The following is a 20,325-nucleotide window of genomic DNA, read 5'->3' as shown; positions in this document are numbered from 1 at the left end:
ACTGAGCTAAAGCATGTTCTTGCCTTCCTCAGAAAGGCCCTGGGCTTGCTGCTAGCCTCTCCTACTTATCTCAGACTGGAAAGGTCATCTCTCCCTTTAAAAAAAGTCTGAAGTTGAAAAGTCAGTATTTAATACTTAAATTGTGTTGTCTTAGCACTGATTTAATGCAGTTTACTTATGAATTATGGGTAACTGTAGAAACTGATATTTATAGTTTCAATTATCAATACATTTTGTCTAGATATGCAGCAGTTTTATGTGGCTGTGAAACATGTACACTACCATTTTCTAAAAAGTTTCAAGAAGCAATGATTTTTATGCACTTTTATCAATCAAACTGTGTGTCTTAATGAAATACTATTTGTTTTCCAGAAAGGGTGGTCCCTAATAAAATTAGAAAATCATTTTAAAATTTGAATCTCATCTTTAATATTTTTTTCTAAATGACAGAGTTGCAAGGTCCAGCTGTTTGTAAGGAGGAATCTATAGTACACATTGTTTTTGTTTTTTTCATTTCCCTCTTATCTGATATTAGGTAAATATCAGTGTATCTCTTTTGTTCTTTTTTTTCCTAGTTTTATTGAGAAATAATTCACATATATTACTGTATAAGTTTAAGGCATACAGAATGATGGTTTGGTTTCCATATACTATGAAATGATTTCCACAGTAGGTTCAGCTAATATCCATCTTCTCATAGAGATACAACAAAAAGAAAAGAGAAAAAATAATTCTCTTTGTGATGAGAACTCTTAGGATTTACTCCCTTAACAACTTACCCATGTACAATACAACAGTGTTAGCTATATTCATGTGATACATTACATCCCTAGAACGTGTTTATCTTATAACTGGAAGCTTGTTCTTGGACCACTTTCCTCCAATTTCCCCTCTCCTACCCTTTGCCTCTGGTAACCCCAAGTCTGATTTCTCTTTCTATGAGTTGGCTTTCTTTCTTTTAAGATTCCATGTATAAGTGATATCATACAGTATTTGTTTTTCTCTAACTTATTTCACTTAGCATAATGTCTTCAAAGGTCCTTCCATGTTGTTGCAACAGTAGGATTTTCTTGTTTTTTATGGATAAATGATATTCCATTGTATATATGTACCGGGACTTCTTTATTCATCTGTTGATGGACACAATTGTTTCCAGGTCTTGACCATTATAAATAATGCTGCTATGCTATGGTGCAGCTGTTCTTTTCAAGTTAATGTTTTCGTTTCCTTTGGTTATATTTCCAGAAGTGGATTGCTGGGTCATATGGTAATTCCATTTTTAATTTTTTGAGGATCCTCCATACTGTTTTACATAGTGGCTGTGGCAATTTACAATCCCACCAAGATACACAAGGGTTCCTTTTTCTCCACATCCATGCCAGCATTTATTCTCTCTTATTTTTTCGATGATGGCCATTCTAACAGTCATGGGGTGACATCTCATCATAGTTTTAATTGCATCTTCTTAATAACTAGCAATATGAGCATCTTTTCATGGTCTTGATGGCCTTTCATATGTTTTCTCTTAAGAAAAGTCTATTCAGGTCTTTTGCCCATTTTTTAATTGGGTTGTTTTTTTTCTATAACATTTTATGAGTTCTTTATATCTAGGAGTTTCATGGTTACAGGTGTTAGATTTAAGTCTAATCTATTTCAAGTTAATTTTTTTGAGAGGTGTAAGATATGAGTCCAGTTTCATCCTTTTATGTGTGACTGTCCAATTATCTCTTCAATCATTTATTGAAGAGACTGTCTTCTGTCTTTTCTCTAGTGAATATTCTTTGCTCCCTTGTCAAATATTATCTTACCATATATGCTTGGGTTTATTTCTGGGCTCTTAGTTCTGTTCCATTGGTCTATTTGTCTGTTTTTATGTCAGTACCATACTTTTTCATGACTATAGCTTTATAGTATAGCTTGAAATCCAGAAGTGTGATGCCTCCTGCTTTGCTCTTCTTTCTCAGGATTTCTTTGGCTATGTGGGGTCTTTTGTGATTTCATATAAATTTAGTGGTGTTTTTTCTACTTCTGTAAGAAAAAAAAGCCATTGGAGTCGTGATAGGGATTGCACTGAATTTAAAGATTTATACATGGCTTTTGGTAAAAATGACATTTCAATAATATTAATTCTTCTAATCCATGAATACAGGATATATTTCCATTTATTTGTACCTTTGATTCCTTTCATCAATGTCTTGTAGTTTTCAGTGTAGACATCTTTCATCTCCTTAGTTAAATTTATTCCCAAGTGATTTATCGCTTTTAGTGGATTTTGTAAATGGGATTGATGTCTTTATTTCTTTTTCAGAAAATTAATTGTTAGTGTACAGAAATGCTACTGATTTTTGTATGTTAATTTTGTATCCTCTGACATTATTGAATTCATTGATTATATCTGTTTTTTGGTGTAATCCTTAGGATTTTCTATATATAAAACAGACATCAGATAGTTATGCTTTTTTCCTTTCCAATTCTGACACCTTTTATTTATTTGTCTTGCCTTACTGCTCCAGCTAGAGCTTCCAGTATTATGTTCAGTAGGAGTGGTAAGAGTGGACAACCTTGTTTTGTTCCTCATCTGAGAGGGAAAGCTTTCAGCCTTTCAACATTGAGTATAATGCTAGCTGTGGGCTTGTCATATATAGCCTTTATGATGTTGAGTTATGCTCCTTCCTTGCCTAATTTGTTAAGATTTTTAATAAACAAATGGATGTTGAATTTTACAAAGGCTTTTTCTTTGTCTGTTGGGATGCTCATATGATTCTTTTCTTTTATTCTATTAATGCAATATATCAATTTGATTGATTTGCATACATTGAACCATCCTTGCATCCCCAGGATAAATCCCACTTCATTATGGTGAATGAATCTTTTAATGTGCTGCAAAATTTGGTTTGCTAGAATTTTTTAAAATTTAGGTATCATTAATGTGCAATTACATGAGCAACATTATGGTTACTAGACTCCCCCCATTATCAAGTCCCCACCTCATACCCCATTACAGTCACTGTCCATCAGCATAGTAAGATGCTATAAAATCACTACTTGTCTTCTCTGTGTTGTACTGCCTTCACCCCCTACCCCTACATTATGTGTTCTTATCGTAATGGCCCCTTTCCCCCCTTATCCCTCCCTTCCACCCATCTACCCCAGTCCCTTTCCCTTTGGTAACTGTTAGTCCATTCTTGGGTTCTGTGACTCTGCTGCTGTTTTGTTCCTTCAGTTTTTTTCTTTGTTCTTATACTCCACAAATGAGTGAAATCATTTGATACTTGTCTTTCTCCACCTGGCTTATTTCATTGAGCATAATACCCTCTAGCTCCATCCAAGTTGTTGCAAATGGTAGGATTTGTTTTCTTCCTATGGCTGAATAATATTCCATTGTGTATATGTACCACATCTTTATCCATTCATCTACTGATGGACACTTAGGTTGCTTCCATTTCTTGGCTATTGTAAATAGTGCTGCAATAAACATAGGAGTGCATCTGTCTTTTTCAAACTTGGCTGTTGCATTCTTAGGGTAAATTCCTAGGAGTGGAATTCCTGGGTCAAATGGTATTTTTATTTTGAGTTTTTTGAGGAACCTCCATACTACTTTCCACAATGGTTGAACTAATTTACATTCCCACCAGCAGTGTAGGAGGGTTCCCCTTTCTCCACATCCTCACAAACATTTGTTGTTGTTTGTCTTTTGGATGGTGGCCATCCTAACTGGTGTGAGGTGATATCTCACTGTGGTTTTAATTTGCATTTCTCTGTTGATTAGTGATGTGGAGCATGTTTTCCTGTGCCTGTTGTCCATCTGATATCCTTTTTCGGAGAAGTGTCTGTTCAGATTCTCTGCCCATTTTTTAATTGGATTATTTGCTTTTTGTGTGTTGAGCCATATGAGTTCTTTATATATTTTGGATGTCAACCCTTTATCGGATATGAATATATTCTCCCATACTGTAGGATGCCTTTTTATTCTATTGATGGTGTCCTTTGCTATACAGAAACTTTTCAGCTTGATATATTCCCACTTGTTCATGTTTGCTTTTGTTTCCCTTGCCCAGGGAGATATGTTCATGAAGAAGTTGCTCATGTTTATGTCCAAAAGATTTTTGCCTTTGTTTTTTTCTAAGAGTTTTATAGTTTCATGACTTACATTCAGGTCTTTGATCCATTTGGAGTTTAGTTTTGTGTATGGGGTTAGACAATGATCCAGTTTCATTCTCTTACATGTAGCTGTCCAGTTCTGCCAACACCAGCTGTTGAAGAGGCTGTTATTTCCCCATTGTATGTCCATGCTCCTTTATCATATATTAATTGACCATATATTTTTGATTAGTATCTGGACTCTCTATTCTGTTCCACTGGTCTGTGGGTCTGTTTGTGGGCCAGTACCAAATTGTCTTGATTATTGTGGCTTTGTAGTAGAGCTTGAAGTTGGGAAGCGAGATACCCCCTGCTTTATTCTTCATTCTCAGGTTTGCTTTGGCTATTCAGGATCTTTTGTGGTTCCATATGAATTTTAGAACTATTTGTTCCAATTCGTTGAAGAATGCTGTTGGTATTTTGATAGAGATTGCATTGAATCTATATATTGCTTTAGGCAGGGTGGCCATTTTGTCAATATTAATTCTTCCTAGCCAAGAGCATGGGATAAGTTTCCATTTATTAGTGTCCTCTTTAATTTCTCTTAAGAGTGTCTTGTAGTTTTCAGGGTATAGGTCTTTCACTTCCTTGGTTAGGTTTATTCCTAGGTATTTTATTCTTTTTGATGCAGTTATGAATGGAATTGTTTTCCTGATTTCTCTTTCTGCTAGTTCATCATTAGTGTATAGGAATGCAATAGACTTCTGTGTATTAATTTTGTATCCTGCAACTTTGCTGAATTCAGATATTAGATCTAGTATTTTTGGAGTGGAATCTTTAGGGTTTTTTATGTACAATATCATGTCATCTGCAAATAGTGACAGTTCAACTTCTTCCTTACCGATCTGGATGCCCTTAAATTCTTTGTTTTGTCTGACTGCTGTGGCTAGGACCTCCAGTACTATGTTGAATAATAGTGGGGAGAGTGGGCATCCCTGTCTTGTTCCCAATCTTAGGTGAAAAGCTTTCAGCTTCTCCCTGTTAAGTATGATGTTGGCTATGGGTTTGTCATATATGGCCTTCATTATGTTGAGGTACTTGCCCTCTATACCCATTTTGTTGAGAGTTTTCATTATGAATGGATGTTGAATTTTGTCAAATGCTTTTTCAGCATCTATAGAGATGATCATGTGTTTTTTGTCCTTCTTTTTGTTGATGTGGTAGATGATATTGATGGATTTTTAAATGTTGTACCATCCTTGTATCCCTGAGATGAATCCCACTTGATCATGGTGTATGATCCTCTTGATGTATTTTTGAATTCGGTTTGATGAGTATTTTTGCATCTGTGTTCATCAGGGATATTGGTCTATAATTTTCTTATGGTGTCTTTGCCTGGTTTTTGGTATTAGAGTGATGCTGGCTTCATTGACTGAGTTTGGAAGTATTCCCTCCTCTTCTATTTTTTGGAAAACTTAAAGGAGAATGGGTATTATGTCTTTTCTATATGTCTGATAAAATTCAGTGGTCAATCCATCTGGCCCAGGGGTTTTGTTCTTGGGTAGTATTTTGGTTACTGATTCAATTTCGTTGCTGGTAATTTATCTGTTTAGATTTTCTGTTTCTTCCTGGGTCAGTCTTGGAAGGTTGTATTTTTCTAGAAAGTTGTCCATTTCTTCTAGGTTATCCAGCTTGTTAGCATATAGATTTTCATAGTATTCTCTAGTAATTCTTTGTATTTCTGTTGTGTCTGTCGTGATTTTTCCTTTCTCATTTCTGATTCTATTTCTGTGTGTAGATTATTTTTCTCTTAATAAGTCTGGCTAGGGGTTTATCTATTTTGTTTATTTTCTCAAAGAACCAGCTCTTGGTTTCACTGATTTTTTTCTATTGTTTTATTCTTCTCAAGTTTATTTATTTCTTCTCTGATCTTTAATATGTCCCTCCTTCTGCTGTCTTTGGGTCTCATTTGTTCTTCTTTTTCTAGTTTCAATAATTGTGACTTCAGACTATTCATTTGGGATTGTTCTTCCTTCTTTAAATGCCTGGATTGCTATGTACTTTCCTCTTAGAACTGCCTTGCAACATCCCACAGAAGTTGGGGCTTTGTGCTGTTGTTTTCATTTGTCTCCATATATTGTTCAATCTCTGTTTTAATTTGGTCCTTGATCCATTGATTATTTAGGAACATGTTGTTAAGCCTCCATGTGTTTGTGAGCCTTTTTGTTTTCTTTGTACAATTTATTTCTAGTTTTATTCCTTTGTGAACTGAGAAGTTGGTTGGTAGAATTTCCATCTTTTTGAATTTATTGAGGCTCTTTTTGTGGCCTAGTGTGTGGTCTATTCTGGAAAATGTTCCATGTACACTTGGGATGTTGTTTTTGGGTGTTGCTTTTGGGTGTAGAGTTCTGTAGATGTCTATTAGGTCCATCAGTTCTAGTGTGTTGTTCAGTGCCTCTGTGACCTTACTTATTTTCTGTCTGGTTGATCTGTCCTTTGGAGTGAGTGGTGTGTTGAAGTCTCCTAAAATGAATGCATTGCATTCAATTTCCTCCTTTAGTTCTGTTAGTATTTGTTTCACATATGTTGATGCTCCTTTGTTGTGTGCATAGATATTTATAATGGTTATATCTTCTTGTTGGATTGACCCCTTTATCATTGTGTAATGTCCTTCTTTATCTCTTGTTACTTTCTTTGTTTTGAAGTCTATTTTGTCTGATACTAGTACTGCAACACCTGCTTTTTTCTCCCTATTGTTTGCATGAAATGTCTTTTTCAATCCTGTCACTTTTAGTCTGTGTATGTCTTTGGGTTTGAGGTGAGTCTCCTGTAAGCAGCATATGGATGGGGCTTGCTTTTTATCCATTCTATTACTCTGTGTCTTTTGATTGGTGCCTTCAGTCCATTTACATTTGGGGTGATTATTGATAGATATGTACTTATTGCCATTGCAGGTTTTGATTCATGGTTACCAAAGGTTCAAGGGTAGCTCCTTTACTTCCTAACTGTCTAACTTTAACCAACTTATTATGCTATTATAAACACAGTCTGATGATTCTTTGTTTCTCTCCCTTCTTCTTCCTCCTCCACTCTTTATAAGATAAGTGCTTTATTCTGTACTCTTTTGTGTTTCCCTTTACTGCTTTTGTGGATAGTTGATTTTATTTTTTGCTTTTAGTTAGTATTTGGTTTGTCTGCTTGCTGTGCTGTGATATTATTTTCTCTGGTGGTATCTATTTAGCCTTAGGAGTACTTGCATCTAGAGCAGTCCCTTTAAAATATCCTGTAGAGGCAGTTTGTGGGAAGCAAATTCCTTCAAATTCTGCTTATCTGGAAATTGTTTAACCCCTCATTCAAATTTAAATGATAATTTGCTGGTTACTGTATTCTTGGTTCAAGGCCCTTCTGTTTCACTGTATTAAATATATCATGCCATTCTCTTCTGGTCTGTAAGGTTTCTGTTGAGAAATATGATGATAGCCTGATGAGTTTTCCTTTGTAGGTGATCTTTTATCTCTCTCTGGCTGCCTTTAATACCCTGTCCCTTTCTTTGATCTTTGCCATTTTAATTATCATATGTCTTGGTGTTGTCCTCTTTGGGTCCCTTGTGTTGGGAGATCTGTGGGCTTTCATGGTCTGAGAGACTATTGCCTTCCCCAGCTTGGGGAAGTTTTCAGCAATTATTTCTTCAAAGACACTTTCTTTCCTTTTTTCTCTCTCTTCTTCTTCTGGTACTGCTATAATGCAAATGTTGTTCTGTTTGGATTGGTCACACAGTTCTCTTAATATTCTTTAATTCCTAGAGATCATTTTATCTCTCTCTGCCTCAGCTTCTCTGTGTTCCTGTTCTCTGATTTCTATTCCATTAACAGTCTCTTGCACCTCATCCAGTCGACTCTTAAGTCCTTCTATTGATTGTTTCATTTCTGTTATCTTCTTCCAGACTTCATCCCTTAGCTCTTGCATATTTCTCTACAGGTCCATCAGCATGGTTATGACTTTTATTTTTAATTCTTTTTCAGGAAGATTGGTTATATCTATTCTCACCCAGCTCTCTCTCTGGCATTGTTTGAGTGATTTTGGACTGGACCAGGTTCTTTTGCCTTTTCATGGTGATAGAAGTGATTGCTGGCAAGTGGCGCATGTGTCAGCTGGGAGAACAAAGTCCCTTCCTGCTTGCTGGTTGCCTTGCCCTTCTCCACTGCCTGTGCTGGTTACCCACACACAGGAAGCAGTCTCCGGGCTAATCCCCTGAGCTGCCATGGGTGGGGTGGCCCTCAAGATAGCCTAGGGCACTGCGGAGGTTCGCAGATGCTCCGGGTGTATTCTCCTGTGAGAACAGTGCCCTTTCGTGCCTTCCAGACCTTGTGCTAACTTTCTCTGTCTGTGCTGGACAGCTGCGCATAGGCAGCAGCCTCTCGGTCTGTCCCAGTTACCTGCGCGCTGGGAGTAGACTCTCTATGGTTGCTGTGGGTGGGGCTGCTCCTCAGCTGGTCCACAGCAATGGCGGGTCAGCCAGTTCACTTGCAGTGCTGGTGCGGGAGAATGAACCGCAGACTGCTTATCACCATGAGGGGCTTCAGAGCTGCGTTGCCACCCAGGGGTTTAGGGTGCCTGAAGTTCCTTCAGATTCCAGCCTGCTGGGCTGAGTGTGCTGGGATGATTTTGTTAAACCCTTGTCTCTTTAAGATTTTTAAAGCACCCGCTTTTCTTTTGTCCCAGGGCAGCTGGCTGTGGGGACCCGCTCGCAGTCTCCGTCTCAGATTTTACTTTCGGTATCCCTAATATCCATCACACCATGCAATGTGTGTCTGTCCACCGGGTGCTGATTACTAGGGCTGGTTATTTAGCAGTCCTGTGCTTCCACTCCCTCTCCACTCTGATTATTTTCCTCCCACCAGTGAGCTGGGGTTGGGGAGTGCTTGGGTCCCACCAGGTCACGGCTTTGCATCTTACCCTTTTAATAAGATGCTGAGTTCTCACAGATGTAGATATACCCTGGCTGTTGTACTATATCTTCTGGTCTTTCTTTTAGGAATAGCTGTATTTGCTGTATTTTCAAAGTATATATGGTTTTGGGAGGAGATTTCTGCCGCCCTACACATGCCGCCATCTTGAGCACCCCTCCCCTCCAGTTTGCTAGAATTTTATTGAGAAATTTTGCATATATATTCATCAGGGATACTGGCTTATCGTTTTCTTTCATAATAGTATCTTTTCCAGGTTTTAGTAATAGGGTAATGCTGGCCTCATAAAATGAGTTTGGGAACATTCCCTCCTCTTTGATTTTTTTTGAAATTTTTTAGAAGGATTGCTATTATTTTTTCTTTAAATGTTCAGAAAAATTCACCACTGAAGCCATTTGGTCCTGGGATTTTGTTGTTGTAGCTGGGATAGTATACATATTTTAAAATAGAAATCCTCTCAGTTAAAATTTTAAATTTGCAATCAGTCTCAATCTTGGGCATTTTGAAAAGGAAAGGTTAGTTAATGACAGAGTTTTATATCAACTTTGTTAGTACTACCATTACCTCTGCAACATTTGAAACCTTTGGCATCTTTCAATTCCCCTTGTTTTTTGGTACTGGAATCTCTGACTTTTACAAAGAGTTGGATAAGTGGGAGTTAAAGGAAAAAACAGCTCCCCTTGAATTTCCTCTTTTGTATGAAATCTCATAAGATATCTAGTGTTTACCTGGAAAGTGTCTGACTGCATTCTGCCAAGGACTTGAGGGAGTCCTTGGCATTAATCCTACTTATGCTGACACCAGTCTGGCCAATCTTCACAATAGGGCAGTGATGTGAATGATGGAAAGATGATAATACAGAAGTTAGAGATTGTAAAGTTCCTTTAGAGGATGTGGAGAGCTATAGGTATGGTACATAAGGCAGGAGCTTAATGACATCTCCCCTGTCAGCGTTATGGTTTCCCAAGTCCTCAGAATGCCCCAACGAAAGAGTCAGTTGTGCTTACAAGAGTTTTTTCTAAGCACAAGAGCCTTCCTTTACCATTTTCCTGAAGCTTTATTTCATATCTCTCTACCTTCTATCTCCTTCTCCCCAAAATTTTTAGGATAATCTGACTATATGCCTACTAGTTTAGGAGGTCTACTATAAAACAATTCTAACACACCCCAACATATTAACCATGAGACTGGGGAAACTGACTTTGGCTTTACCGGGGTTGTGCCTCAGCACGCCCAGGTTCATGTCTGAGGTTTTCTCTGGCACAGTGGGATAGGTTCCTTGGTTATCCTTCTGGCTACATCCATTGTGCTTTCCAAGATCTTTGTCCTTGATCTCTCTTGCCAAACTGAGGTTGGTACTGTGGGGATGACCTTTCTGGGCTTCACTTTATTATCCAAATCTTGTTGGTTGGCAGTCTGTGGATTGCCTTAAGAGTTGAGAAATCACAGGTATTTGCTAGATTTGGGGATTCTCATAAAGTCCCTCTTCCCCAACTAGGATGTCAACTTTGAAAGCAAAATTTCTGATACACTGCTTTGTCTCCAAATTGGATAATAGTGCCAGCACTCAGTAAATATTTGTTGAATGAATGAATAAACTCCTTAACAACAAGATTTAGGTTTATTTCCAGTCATTGATACCCATGCATTTCATATGAAAATCTGAGATTTTTGTCATCCTGTCTTTATAATCATAATGCAGCTTGGAAATTTCTGTCTCTAAGCAATTAGAACCCCTGAGCAGCTCTCACATTATGGTCTCCATCTGGCTTCTGCTTTTAGGCAATTCTAAGCAGTAGCCCGAAGTGGAGAGGCCCTTCTCGCTGGGCTTCATCACCATGGCATTGAGGGGAACTGTCCCCTTTGTCTGGCAGGGAGTATGTGATGATGGTGTTTTGGAGGGAGCCAAGGGATTAGGCAACTCTCCTGCTCAGTCATATTTGCTGTTTACTTCCATGAAGATGGATGAGTGGTGCCTCTACTAGTTTCCATGGACAAGGACTCATCCCCAGGCACCAGTGATCCCTTGTAATACTCAACCATATTTGCCTGATACCCAGCTGTCAGCATCTCACTGTCTTTTAACAATCCTTGTGAACCTGCAGGAAAATCAGGATCCTGAATGGTGACCCTTGTCGTCCCCCTCCCTATAGTGTCCTGTTCTTGGGAAGGTGGTTTGGGCACCCCCAACATATGGGGAATAGCGGGGGTATGTGCTGAGTAGAATCCCTCTCCCAGTCCTCCAGGTGAGGAGAGGAAAGGAAGAGTTTCCACTCCACAAACTGCCATCCCCCACAAGACAACTGCCCCCTCCATCCATCACAGCTCTCGGTATAAGGGAACACTGGTGGCCGTGCCAGAATTATTCTAGCCAAGGAGTCTGCATACTCTGACACTAATATTAGTCCCTCTCATATGTCCCTCTCATGGTTACCATGTGTTCCTTAGGTAACCAACAAGTTTTTACCAAACCAACATTAGAAGCATTCTAAGCCTTTCATAAATGGTGGTCCTCTTATCTCTGAACTAATGGGTCCTGTCACCAAATGACCTCAAAATTCCACTCTAGTAGTAGGGTTTTCCAAACTTTTCTTAAATTGTGTTTAAGGCTGAAAAGGGCAGGCCTAAAGTTTATCTTTTCCTATTATATCATTTCTGAGTCAATTTGCACAATTTATGAACTTGAGCAAAAAGAAAGTCCTAGCAATAAAACTATACACCATGGGTTTATAAAGATTCCTTAGGGGTTTTGTTTATTTTTTTCTTTGTTTCAGCCCCAAATTAATATCTGCCTTTAATACTTGGCTTCTTAAAATATGGGTCTATGACATCAAAATATTTGAAGTTCCTCTGGATTATAAACTTTATGAGACTCTCAGTTCTTCAAGGGTCAACACCATGCTTATCATGGTTGCCACCACACGTTTAGATAGATTTTTCTGAATTGAAACAAACCAGAAAACCACATAGGCAATCAGAGTTTTTCTTCTAACATTTTGTGCATGTTTGGGGACAGAAATCTGCTGTGAAATCCTGCCTCAACTTTTTAAAAAAAACTTGATTTAATCAGTAAATCCACATTTCAATTTTTCCTAATCATGATGTACATGGTGAAGTAGGGCAATACAGGACATAAAAAGGCAGGGGTAAATTTCTGTAAAATGATTTTTTAAAAAGATTAATACACCTAGGAAATCACACTCCTACAGTGTAATTGACTCAAACCCATTCACTCATGAAGATAAAGAATGCATCACCAGAAATAGGTAAGCGTTTTTCTATTAAAGGGAGCATCTCCTAGAAGACAGTGGCAGAATTGGATTAGACTATTTTATCAAGTCTCTGAACATCTTTCAGATCTCCACTGGGAGGAATGGGTGCTACCAGGACCGTTTACCCTACCTGTTGTGTGGTTGTGATGTGGTGACTGAAGAGGTATTTGCAGAACAATCATTAGGCTGCACGATTTGTGCCCCTTGAGACAATGTTGGAGGGTGTAAGGTGTGGACAATCAGGGTGCTTTCTGGGAGTGTGTAAAGCAATAGGCATGCTCTTTAGCCAGCCCCACCACACTCCTTTGAGTTCAGGTCGTACTCTGCCAGGTTCTCCCCCTCCTGCTCCTGTCATTTATCAGCTGTCACTGAGGGATCTGGCTAATGGTCTGCAGGCCCACCCCAGCTCCCGGCATGCCATGGGTTACATTATCACCCGTAGCTCCTCTTTCTCTCAGTGATTTACCTATCTCTCCTCTAGATCTCGCATTCCCAGTACACCTGATCTTCATTAAGACATTCAGTGCCTAGATAGACACCTTCATTTTCTCTAGGCTCATCGGCTCCCTCCTGGCCTCACATTTTTGCCTGCCTAACTGCTATTCTTCCAGTACTTTTGGCTCTTCACCCTCATATTTCCCCTACAACCCACCTCTCCACTCTTCTGACTTAAAAATCACGTGGTACAGATTGCCCTGCCTGGAGTCTGCCTTGCCAGCGCGCTGAGGCACTCTTCCCTGCTCATTCATTTTCATTCTTGACTTTGGTTGGCTCCCTCGGCCACTTCTCAGAATCAAACAGATTTTGTCCCTTCCTCAACCCCCTGTCCAAACCCTCCCCCTCCGCTCTCGGCCGATGGCTTTTCTCCCTTCCTCCACCGATCTAACAAGCCCTGGGCATGACCCCCACCTTGGCACCTTCTTCTCTCTCCTCTGTGCTCTTCCCGTCCTCCACCCCATGTAAGCCAGTCACCTGCTTTTTTCTCTTCTCAGAGGCGGTGAGAGGCATCCTGTTCAAGGCTGGTCCCTCCGCTGGTTCTTGGACTTGAGCCTCCCATCCGTCTGTGCTCCCTCTTCACCCGGCTTCCTCTCTCCTATGTTACTCCCTCCAAAACTGGATCTGTGAGCCTCACCCAAGAAACACATTCTGGCCTTTCCCATCCCCACCCAACTCTCTTCAAGAAATAAACAAATCCTTTGACTGATCTTTTACACATGTTCCCACCCTCACAGTCCTTCCCTTCAGGCTTTGCCAAGTCTGTCCTTCACTCTCTAGCCCATTCCATCTGTCTTCCATCCAGTGGAATTTGTCTTGTTAAAAGGCAGAACCTGCTTCCTCTAAAGTAGCATTGTCCAACAGAAATGTAATGTAAATCACAAATATGATTTTTCTAGAAGCCACATTTAAAAAGTCAAACGAAATGGTGAAAGTAAGTTTAACAACATATTTTATTTAACCCAATATGTAAGAAATACTACCATTTTGATATGTAATCAATATAAAAAGTATTAATGTTATTTCATAATTTTAAAAAAATTATTTTTACTAGGTCTTCAAAATCTGATGCATATTTTACCATTATAGCACACCTAGGACTTGTCATATTTCGAGTGCTCAGTAGCCACATGTGTTCAGTAGCTACCATACTAGACAGTGAAGGTATAAACGTTCTTCTTTCACTGGCCCTCTTGGGGACACCGTCTCCTGACCCCCCCTTGCCTCCCCAGCCTCTCCTTCTTGGTGTCCCACTGCTGCTTCCTTTTCCAGCCCCTCACATGCTGTTGGCTCCCAGGATTTCACCTTTGACCATCCTTTTTTCACCCTACACCCTCTCCCTGATTAATCTCACCTATTCCACCCATTGGCTGATGGTTCCCAAGGTCATATCTCTATGTACTGCTTCTCGGTTGAACTTCCAGCTCTTACAGCCAACTCACAGATGTCCGAACTCTAAGACATTGAAACTAAACTCATCATCTTTCTTCATAAATCGCTTCCCATCTCAATTAATGGTGCCACCATCCTCCCAGGTGTCCAAGCAGAAAACTGGTGTTCACTTGACTTGCTCTTCCTCCTTCATTCCCCAGATCCAATCATTTACAAGATTCTGGAAGTCTGCTTCACCAACATGCCCTTAAATATTCACTTATTTACTTCTGTACAACCACGGCTTTGGTCCAGGTCTTCACTATCCTTCCCTTGGATTATTGTGGCGGTCACTTCAATAGTCTGTCCACTCAGAGCTCTTTCCACTCATCCTTTATGCCCTCAATTTTTCATCCAAATAAATTGATATTCACTTAAAATGGCCAAGTCTGGGATTATAGCTATATTTAATAAAAGGAGGGGGGCTGTTAGAGGTTTCGGTCAAGAGCACTTTCAGATGCCAGGCTCCTTTCAGGGCGCCCACTCCTGCCTCACTCTTGTCTTTCCATCTCCACTTCACCTCTGAGCAGCCCTGCAGGTGATGGTGGAAGACATGGCAGCACACTGAACAGAACCCAGTGGGTTTTGTTTTGATAATAAAACTCCCCCATGACTTTGGAGAATTTTCCTAAACCTGGACTTATCCAAGAGCAGTGGTTCTTAATCTCTCAGATCACAAGTATCTTTAGAAATCTGATTAAAACATGCCTCCTTTCCCCAGAAAAATGCACATGTACAAACACAATTTGGCATGAGTGTTTGGTTTCCTAAGACATTTTGAAAACCCTGGGAGCATTTTATGGTACACTTTGGAATCTGAAGAAAGCTACATTTCCGCTAAGGACACTGAATATGCTAGTCTGGCGAATAGCACTTTTTAATACTTGCATTTTCTGGCTAAGCAAAGCTGAGTTTTCCCACACCCACACTGCTCTTTATAGAAGCTGCTTGCAACAACTTAGTTTCTCACCAGTTTTCTGAGCCTTATTCCCTAGTCAGCTCCCACCTCACCCTCATCTGGGGTTGTGACTGATTTTCAGAAGCTTTCCTAAGAGCCTTGGTTCTGAACCCTCTTCTGTGCATCCCATATCATTCTGTGCTCTGGTCCACGCCTCACTTTGCCAGGCCAGCATGCCCGGGGGTGAATACCTGGGTCCTGGCCACTCTTGGGGGCCTTACTGGGTGAGAGCCTCGTCAGGGTAGCACTCCATACTTCTTCAAGTGAACCTAACTTTCTCTTCAGCAGCCCAGCTGCTAGACAATGGGATTACAGCAGGGACTGACCTTCCCATGTCCTTCCCTACCCCAGAATGTGCCCTTTCCACAGGGGACATGAGGGCACAGTTAGGGACTCTTCCCACAGGTGTGGGGTGAGTGTTCAGCTGGCTGCACCCCAAGCACTTAACACCAAGCTACGTGCTTGAGTGCACAGCCTCTCCTGGGGTTCCTTGCCTCCGCCCTCTTTTCCTTGGCAAAGCTCCTTTCCTGCTCTCTCCAAGCTCAGGCCTGTGCGGACTCCTCTCTCCTGATCATCCAAGTCGCTTGCTCTCTTGCCAGGCTCCCTCCTTAAATTTCTTGCCTGGTGGAAACTCTCTTCTTTGTTTCCTGAGTGGCTGCAAACCCCCATTGGCCCCCATGTGACCCCTTTGAGTCTCTGCTGCTTCTCCCCCAACCCCCACCCCTTGGCCTCCCAGCTCTCGGCCTTGTGGAGTCTCTGCTAATTCCCAGTCGTGCTCACTGCCTTCCTCACTTTCTCATCTCTCGTGCCCGCTCGGAACAACTGGCCGTAAAAGAGTTTATTTATTGGGCTGAACAGTGACCGAGTGTTCTCATGTACTCTACTCTTTTCCACCTCAGCGAAGCTTTTCAGAATCACATTTCCAATGGAATCTAAATCTGGAAGAATTTAGAGCCCCTGAAAAATGCTGAACCTCTGGCATTTGACTGTGTTTAAATTTTTGGCAGTCCCTCCCACGTCTGATGTTATGAGCACTGTTTATAGATGCCTGGAAAGAAGCCTTTAATGCTTGTATTGTGTTTTAACTTGCTTTCCTTTGGAGGCAGGGAATTGTCAAGTAAGTATTCGCAGCACTCTGGAAAAGCCCGGGTGTTTGATGAGCATCCAGTACTGAGCGTTCATGCAGAATCCACAACCGCGAAGGGTCTGTACTTAGAATCCGCTGAACTTGCCACAGTGCAGATTTCTTCCTTTTGCCCCTCTCATCTCCGGTTCTGAAGCAACACAGCTATAACCATATGCTTGTGAAAAAAGAAAGAAACATTCTGACATTGCTTTACCTTTCAGTTTTTAACTGAAAATCGAGGTGAAAAAAAGCATCAGACTGCCTCTCTGTGTGTATATATACAATCTCATGTATATATCAGAGCACAGTGTTTGTGCGTGTATGCATACTCTGTAGACACTGTATAATATGTAACATATTATACAACATGTGTGTACCCTGAAAATGAGCCCTGCCCTTATCTCCAGCTCTGCTGTCATGAGCCATGCTGTAGTCCTAGTGCCTTTTGCTCCCGTCTCAGACCTTGGCTTGCTTTTGTCATACACTTAAACATTCTTAGGTAAAAGAAGAAATCCACGGATTTCATTTGAAAGTCTCACTAAAACAGAAGAAAGAGCAGATGTCCTGGGAAGTGATAATTAATGTGAAGGAAGTGTCTGATTGTGAGAACTGGCAAGCCCCCAGCTTCCCTGTTTTGCTCAATTTGGCAGTGATGACATCAGCCGGGGGTGTCATTTTGCAGAGATGTGCTCTCTACCCGTTCTTCCGCGGTGATTATAATACCATTTGGTTCCATTATCACTTATGATTACATAACATGTTTTGATTGAAGAGTTTCTGAGAAAATAAAGGTATTTTGTTTTTCCCCAGCACAAAAATGCAAGCCATTCCAGCAGCAAGCTGCCCTACCAAGAAACACTGGGAATTATTAGGCTAAATTATGAGCTGAACTTGATTTGGGAACAAAGCATCCATTGTGCATAACTCCTAGTGACATCCAGGAGTATGTTACTGTTTTTCTGACAGCAGGGTTTTCCCCAGCACACTCTAAAATAAGCAGAGTCTTCAAGCACGTTTGTAAAACCACACAGAGTGTGCAGGAAGCATTGACAAGGCTTCCTTTTTTCTCCCTATTCTGTAGGCTCTTTAGTGCAGAGTTTGCCCAGAGACGCCAGGGTATGAGCTTTCTGACTGTGTAGACTGGTGCACTCTTTCATTTCTGTTTTAGTTCTCTGCTAGCATGCTCGGGAAGCATGGTTTGTGCCACATAAGAATGTCTGTTCACTTGGAAAATGCTTGTGCATGAATGAGGTGGTTGCTAATGCAGCACTAAACCGTACTAAATTTCTCACTTGGCTTTGTTTGCTGCTTACAAGGGGATCAAGGTAATTCTTTCTCTTTGCACAGCCCCAGGGCAGGAACTAATGGATTTGGGACATGCTACAGGAGCTGGCTCAGGTTCCCCAACTCGTCCCTGGTTTCCTAAACTCTGAGAAGTCCGATTTAAGGGACACTCATGTTACAAAAAATTGGCCCATTCATCTAAGAGTCCATTAGGGCTTACCCATTATAAAATCTTGTAGTTAAATTTGGAGGCCCAGATCTCTAAAAGTGAGCAGGGAAAAGCAGTTTAACATAGACCATAAGCCTGAGGGAAAGGGCAAAATACCGGTTCTTTTAGTCTTGACTTCCTGTTTGCCCTCTTGTGTAGTGAGAACGACTGGGCACTTGACTATCAGGGCCCATCCTCAGGCCTGACTTGTAAGTCCTACTTCACACAGACGGTGATCTTTGACCACCTAATTCTGAGCAACATTGGCAAATCCCTTCTGGAAATGGCCATTGGGTTCAGGAAGCATGGCCTCTAAGGAAGAAATCAGCCACTCTGGCTTATGTGTTCTCCCTGGCTCCCAGGAGGGCCTAATCCCTGACACTGTGCCTTAGGTGTGGGGAACCCACTTCTGTGCCTGTGAATCCGGGCCTGGTCACACAGACCCTACTTTTGCTGAGGGGGAGAGGGGTAAGGGAGGGGGCCAGATGGAACCCACGCAGGTGGAGCATCCTCTGAGCTGGGGAGGGGAGAGGGGAGCTTGGCACCAGCCTTAGTTGCCTGCACTGCCAAGCAGCCCTGCTGCCCTGGGCTCAGCACTGTGCTGCCTTTGGCCCCTCTGTTCCAGGCCGCCCGTCAGCAGAGCAGCTCCCCAGCCTGAGAAACTCCAGAAGAACAACATCACCAAAAAAAAGAAGCTGGTAGAGGTGAGGTGGTGAAACTATTTTGCTTTTAATCTGATATCCACATTCTAAGATCTGCCTGGTGGACACCACCATCTGCATGTCCCCCGGGTACCTTCAGTGAATCTGAGTGGGTTTGATAGCTCTCCCTTGTCCCCTCTCCCTCCCACACAGCACTGTGCCCCACATCCCAGTGGCCAGGATCACACCCACTGGTCACATTCCTTTAGCCCTCCACCAGGTTCTCTTGGTACTAACTTGAAGATGTCCCATGTCCTTAGAACCCAGTTCTTTTTCCCTGTACCTAGTACCCCTCAGGGTGGAGGGGTGGGGTGGGGGGAGGGGCAAGAGTGGGAGAGCAGGCATTTATTCATGGTCTCTCATGGTGTTTGAGCTTCCGTGTGCCGGGTACTGTGCCACGTACTTCCCATGAAGTGTTTCTTACATTCCTCACACCTATGAGGTAGTACTATCATCATTCCCATTTGACAGATGTGGACACAACAGCACAGAGAAGCTGAGAGACCTGTTAGGCCCTGTGCCCCAAATCACCAGCAGTGCGTGGAGGGGGATTTGAGCTCGGTCGCTGAGCCCTGATGGATTGCAGCTCCAGCCAACCTGCCCCTTTCCCAGAGAGGCCTCCTGACCGTCTTTCTGCCTCAGACTGCCTGCCCTCTCTTATCCATACCTGGCTGCCCAGAGTTAGCTCTTTGAAATGTAACTCTTCAAGTCTCACCCCAGCTGCAAGACCCAGGAGATTCCCACATTGCCAGTGGTTTCAAAACCTTACACAAGAGCCACCTTCTAAGATCTTCACCTGTGATTTTCAATGGCCCCTTAATCTCCAACCCCAAACCCATTACTTAATGTTCTCTGAAGCTGCCTTGGAAACCCCTTTAGAAGGCTCCTTCTCTTCCCTCCCCACACCCCAGTCCCTCCTCTCTGACTTCTTTGTGTAGGCTTCCCTGATGTTCTGCACCCTAAGCCCCTTTGTCCTGTGCACCCCCACCCCCTCCTCCAGAGCCCGTGTCACACACGCTACTGCCATCGTTCCTTAGTCACCTGTCCCCCAACCCCCACTACACTAGGAGCTTGCTTAGGCCAGAAAAATCCATCTTAAATTTTTTATTGGAAAAGAGAGATTAAGTAGGGGGATTTTTCATGGAACACAGTCCAGGTGAGGAAATGTAGTGAGCTTCAGGAAAAATGGGATCCAAGGGCTGAAAAGCCATCAGAAGTCAAGATGGTCTCTTTCTGCCCAGCAGGGCCCTGTGTGTGTCTGATGCATTCCTCTTTTTCTGCAGACTTCTTGAACTACTCTGGTAGATGCTGGGTATTTCCTGGCACCTGAGTTTACATCTCCTCAGTTGCTTAAACAGCCAAGACTACCAGTGTCTCCAATTCTAAATACCTGGGAGAAAACAGCTGGTTGGCCCAGCTTGAGTTGTTTGTCCACCAGGCCTGGGGTCACATATTACACAGTTTCTGGGAAACACATGAGGGTAGGGAGACCAAGGTGGGGGCAGACACTGAGTTGAAAGGAGGAGAGGGGCTTTCCAGGTGAGAGATATTTAAAGAAGCAAAGTCATAAAGACAGGAAAGCTCATGACGTGGGCTAAGTAGACAAGTTAGCTTGACAGGGGGTCCAGCAGATATGCCAGTAGAGGCTAATTGTGCCAACTTAAGGGGTTTGGGCTTCATTTCATAGGCAGTGAAACTCTGAACGTTTTCGAGGAAGGAAGTAGTGAGTTATTATTGGATAATCACTCTGATGTTTGCAGTTGGTGAGCTTTGGAGACAGAAAAGGCTAGAATCAGGAACCTG

General features: G+C 41.8%; 1 protein-coding gene and 1 long non-coding RNA gene across 11 annotated transcripts in view; one reads left to right on the top strand and one right to left on the bottom strand.

The window, feature by feature from the left end:
• LOC130682592 (uncharacterized) overlaps positions 1-13,788 on the bottom strand; it is a 40,788-nt gene extending 27,000 nt beyond the window's left edge. The window contains exon 1 of the long non-coding RNA XR_008995847.1: positions 13,292-13,788. This is a non-coding gene — a long non-coding RNA (uncharacterized LOC130682592). The remainder of the gene's footprint in view (positions 1-13,291) is intronic.
• Positions 1-20,325, top strand: part of EML6 (EMAP like 6) — a 269,209-nt gene that overhangs the window by 226,988 nt on the left and 21,896 nt on the right. For 9 of the 10 annotated variants that reach the window (XR_008995844.1, XR_008995845.1, XR_008995846.1 and 6 more), the window contains one exon: positions 18,447-18,525. Coding sequence is in view for 7 of the 10 variants with exons in the window: in XM_057497201.1 (XP_057353184.1) it covers positions 18,447-18,525 (79 nt within the window). In the remaining 3 variants the exon portion in view is untranslated. Of the gene's footprint in view, positions 1-16,305; positions 17,572-18,446; positions 18,526-20,325 lie in introns of those variants that run through there. The other variant, XM_057497206.1, reaches the window with a different exon arrangement.

This window comes from Manis pentadactyla, chromosome 2, assembly GCF_030020395.1.
Source record: "Manis pentadactyla isolate mManPen7 chromosome 2, mManPen7.hap1, whole genome shotgun sequence".
Classification (NCBI taxonomy): Eukaryota; Metazoa; Chordata; class Mammalia; order Pholidota; family Manidae; genus Manis; species Manis pentadactyla.
The sequence above is the reverse complement of the archived record's forward strand: the minus strand, read 5'-3'. Positions and strand labels throughout refer to the sequence as shown.